General features: G+C 41.2%; 1 protein-coding gene across 1 annotated transcript; it reads right to left on the reverse strand.

The window, feature by feature from the left end:
• Positions 1–1,920: 1,920 nt before the first annotated feature.
• Positions 1,921–3,483, reverse strand: LOC147889774 (MYB-like transcription factor EOBII). The gene is made up of 3 exons (XM_087391882.1): positions 3,222–3,483; positions 2,988–3,117; positions 1,921–2,810 (listed from the first exon to the last, which is right to left on the reverse strand). The coding sequence occupies exons 1-3, from the start codon at positions 3,319–3,321 to the stop codon at positions 2,177–2,179; spliced, it is 864 nt and encodes a 287-aa protein (XP_087248008.1). The 5' UTR covers positions 3,322–3,483; the 3' UTR covers positions 1,921–2,176.
• Positions 3,484–4,458: the final 975 nt, after the last annotated feature.

Genomic DNA, 4,458 nt, shown 5'->3' on the forward strand with positions numbered 1-4,458 from the left:
ATGCACATGCGCACACACACACACACACATGCACACACATGCACAATATGCACATGCACGCACGCACACACACACACACACACAGACGTGTGCAAGCACACACGCATGTGCACACACAAACGTGCTCTGAATGTTTGTATGTCTATATGCATACATGCATTCATGTGCGTGCATATGTATGTAGATATATGTATATGTATATAAATACATAAGTATACATGTATATACATATTTATTTATAAAGATATACTTGTACATATTTAGTTATATGTACAAGTAGAAATATATACGTATATGTATTGTGTGTGTGTACACATATGTACATACATACATACATACATGCATGCATGCATACATACATACATACATACATACGTACATATATATATATATATATATATATATATGCATGCATGTATGTATGTATACGTGTACCTAGATAGGTATGTGTATGTGTATGTCTCTGAGATGTATATGTATGCATACCTCTCTCTCTCTCTCTCTCTCTCTCTCTCTCTCTCTCTCTCTCTTTGTGTCTCTCTCTCATGCTTGTGTATGCATAATGTTTGTGCAAGATACATGGCAAATTTGTTTGAATATAACATATGTGCATGCATGCGTGTTTTGTATGCACACAAACTGCTATGTATCCATGTGTTACTTCCCCATTTATTTCACATAAATGTTTCTCCTCTTATACTTTTGCAATGTCTCTATTGTTGTATCAAGGTCCTAGCTTGGGGAGCATTGAACATTGGTATTTGAGAGATTGACCTTCCACACTATGGAAAGAGGATACTTTCATTTGCCACTAGGGTTAACCCACCAAGTCATATCAAACCGAGTAAAGGGCTTGCAATTCACTTTCAAGCATTGAACTTAGTGTCCTCTTGGTCATTTTAAAATTTCATGGCTAGAATGCAAAGTTGGCTCACCCCCTTTTCTTGCCTATCAATGTCCAATTGGCCTCTTCTCGACCATTCATTGACGTGTAAACGGTACATGGGCTGCTAGAGAAATCGTTTTTGTAAAACTTCTTCTTATAACTTCTTTTCTTGTTTCTCCTCCCCCCTACTATCTGTATCACTAAGAAAGTATGAGAGTAAAATGTTTACAATGTTATTTGGCTTCTTAAACTTGTATAAGCAACTCATGAGTGGATAAACTTACTATCACAGAATTTTCACCATCTAGATGTTTCAAAGTTGGTCATTTTTTATGACAATCCTCCACCATTTAATTTTTACCAGATTAGGAAAATAGGAAAACAAAATTATAGGAGATAGAAGTACTATGGAATCTGTCTATCCCTAGGTACACCAAGAACAACAAACACATGATTCTAAACATTCCTATATAAACTATAATGGATTAATCTCTTATGTTAGATTAGTATATAAAGTCAATAAATGGATAGGAATAAACTGTCTTAAAGAAATGAAATAAACGTCATGAAAGGAATCCCTCATCCATTGCTTGTTTAGAGTTTGAATTCCTCAATACCCACCTCAAGAATGCATGAATGCATTGATACATTCCAGAACTACAAATAAATAAGCAATAATTTTAGCTTTAAATCAGTGCACAAACCATTATTGTTTGAATGCCACCATACAAAAGCACATGATCATGTGAATGTATGTGTGCTCCATGGCACATGCATGCATTGCTTCATTGGCACATGCATTCATTTCTTCTTCCCCCCGACCCCTCCCCCCCCCCCTCTCTCTCCCCCCCCCCCACACACACACACACATACAAATGTACACATGAACGCGCAGTACACACTTACCACATACAATGGACTCCAATTAACATATGGGCAAGATCCATTGCTATCTAATGAGAAAACATCCATTGGATCAAACGCTTATGAACTTCTTTTGAGGCTATAGAAGCTGAAGCGATCGACTGCCATAAAGGATGGGAATAAAAGGAGGTGGCTGGGATTTTCATCTCAAAACCCTCTACACATACATAAAAGAATTCCATAATTCATTTATTCTCGAGCGTCCTCTTATCATCACGAGCACTATCATACTGAAACCTCGATTGAAACTAGAGGCCAAGCGTTGATTTGTACTGACATATGTTGTGCTGAATGCCCGTGCTATTACACCGGTGCATCACACTTGTGCATTACTTAAGATTACAAGTGGGTCTTATGTGGACGTAGCTAGAATGAATTTGCATGAAATCTGTTTTCCATATGAGGATTAATCATGTCGAGACATGGGGATTCAGTTCCAGAACTAGCTCGCTGTTCTGACTGTGAGCTGCGGTTCAGACAACTCCAAACCACCAGTTCCAGTCCTTCTGGAGGAGCATCTGCATCCTGAGAAAATGTAGAAAGACTGTCATTCGTAATGCAGGAGGAAGGATTGCAGTCAACTGATGAGCTAACTCTGTCACGAAGGTTGATGCCCTTATACCAGTTGCCATTACAAAGTGCACTCATCAATTCAGGATCGACTGCCCCCACATCATGTTTCCCGTATTGGATTTCGTCCTCAAAGCACATGATTGTTGGATACGTATGTCGGTTTTTCGGCTCCTCGTTGGCACAGAGGCCTTGTGGAGTTGCTGAAATGTTGCAAAAGGGCAGTTCTGGTGCGTGAAAACCTGGAACACTGGTTACATTAGGGTTTCTGGGCATGGTTCCTGCCCCTAGTGTGCACATGGATTCCTGGGCTTTTGCAGCGCTAGGGCCTGAGCTTTGCTGGGGTCGTTTCTTCCTAAAATGCGAGTGCCAAAAGTTCTTGATGTCGCTGTCGGTTCTTCCTGGTAAGTGTGCGGCTATCTTGGACCAGCTATGAAGACAACACAAGTGTTCTTAATAATTGGTTAGTCCGTAATTAAAATTGCCCTGTCACGGCACAATCTCATTCACAGGCTGCCATAGCTTATTCACCTAATAACAACTGCAATTTGGATGAATCCTCGCTAGTTTTCAAATCGAGCAGCACTGTATTATTGTAACAACTAACCTGTTTCCAAACACCTTTTGAAGGTTCACAATTATTAACTTCTCTTCCGGCGAAAACCTCCCCCGCTTCAATTCCGGCCTCAAATAGTTTATCCAGCGAAGCCTGCAGCTCTTCCCACACCGTTGAAGCCCTGCAACAACGAGCTAGGTTATGTGAGCAGTTTACGTATCATCATCAAGCGTTCTCAAGGGCAGACGGGCAGATTGCTGAATGCTGTTGGGAAGGCAAACATACCAGTTTTCTTCGCCACTTCACTCCAGTTACCGAAGCCATGCTGAGACACATACTTTTGCAGCTTCTCATCTTCATCAGGAGACCACAAACGTTTCCTCATTGTGCCGGCTTCGTCCAGACCTGCGATAGCGTGTGTATACCTGCAAGAGGGCGGGAAGAGGGTGATAATCTACGACGATCTACGAGCTGATGTTACGCTCATCTGAATCTAGTTGAGTGGAACCCGGAGGTGAACTTTCCAGTCCCACGCTGCGACAACGTAAACTTCTAAGCGCTGGAGAAGGGTTTGTCTCTGACTGTGGACACAAACTTATCACGGGTGCGCTGGATCGTATTAAACCATGTAAACGGTGGGCAGTGAGATTTGTGGATCATGGACAGCAGGGATAATCGAACGTCTAAGAAATAAAGGCCTGCGAAATTACACGGGTGCGGCCTGGTTGACGTGGAGCAGGCGCTCGTAAATTGTAATGGGGCCGTAAATCATTGCATCGGGCATGATTGGTGACACATCTCTATCGAAGTGAAGGAGGGTTCTTTGAAATTGCGCAATAGGAGCATGAAGGGCAACGAGTCAGCGTTTGAGACAGTAGTGGACTACTGGTTCCAGGCAGATTGTAGTAATGTCGGTCGGTTTCCTGAACACCGGGTACTATGAGTTGAAACTTCAAATCTGTTCCTCAAACAAGGATCTTATCTAAATATCCACATAATGAGCTTAGGTTTTCTTCAAATTTGGTTTGCTCACCTCCAACCGTTGGTTCAGCCTAATTCATCCTCGCTTATTCCCAAGATTCTTAGCTCGCTTTCAAAATTGATACCTCCATGTGACCAGCCACACCAACATAAAGATGTTTCCTTCACGTGCAAGGCTACCCCTCCCCTTATTATTGTTGACACTTCTTTCATTCATTAAGCTCCCGTCATCAATCTCTTTCCTTTGAATGCCCAGGGTGTCACATTGGCTTGTCATAGCTCACAACAAATGACCATCAACGAATGTTTAATTTTGGTAGGTGCATTATGCCATACTCCCAATTAGTTGGATTTGACCATTATGGAAAAATCTAAAACTATCTTGGCTTAAATTATGCAATTCAATGGACTCAAAGATGCCATTAAGTTCTTCCAAAGAAAAAAGGATGCCACTAAGATCTTGCTTGCACAAAATAAATGTTTGATGTAATCTATGTTTGAAATAAACTTTATTTCAACCAGCCTTTTGAGATAGATAATG

Source organism: Dipteris shenzhenensis, chromosome 20 (assembly GCF_047967505.1).
Source record: "Dipteris shenzhenensis isolate YYH24624 ecotype China chromosome 20, Dip_SZ_1.0, whole genome shotgun sequence".
Lineage (NCBI taxonomy): Eukaryota > Viridiplantae > Streptophyta > Polypodiopsida > Gleicheniales > Dipteridaceae > Dipteris > Dipteris shenzhenensis.

Excerpts from the sequence above, each read along its gene's own strand:
- LOC147889774 (XM_087391882.1), bottom strand. The coding sequence starts at position 3,321 with ATGAGGAAACGTTTGTGGTCTCCTGATGAAGATGAGAAGCTGCAAAAG. Across the intron at positions 3,118-3,221 it reads TGAAGTGGCGAAGAAAACTG|GGCTTCAACGGTGTGGGAAG; the intron begins GTATGTTTGCCT and ends TCGTTGTTGCAG. Across the intron at positions 2,811-2,987 it reads CAAAAGGTGTTTGGAAACAG|CTGGTCCAAGATAGCCGCAC; the intron begins GTTAGTTGTTAC and ends TTGTCTTCATAG.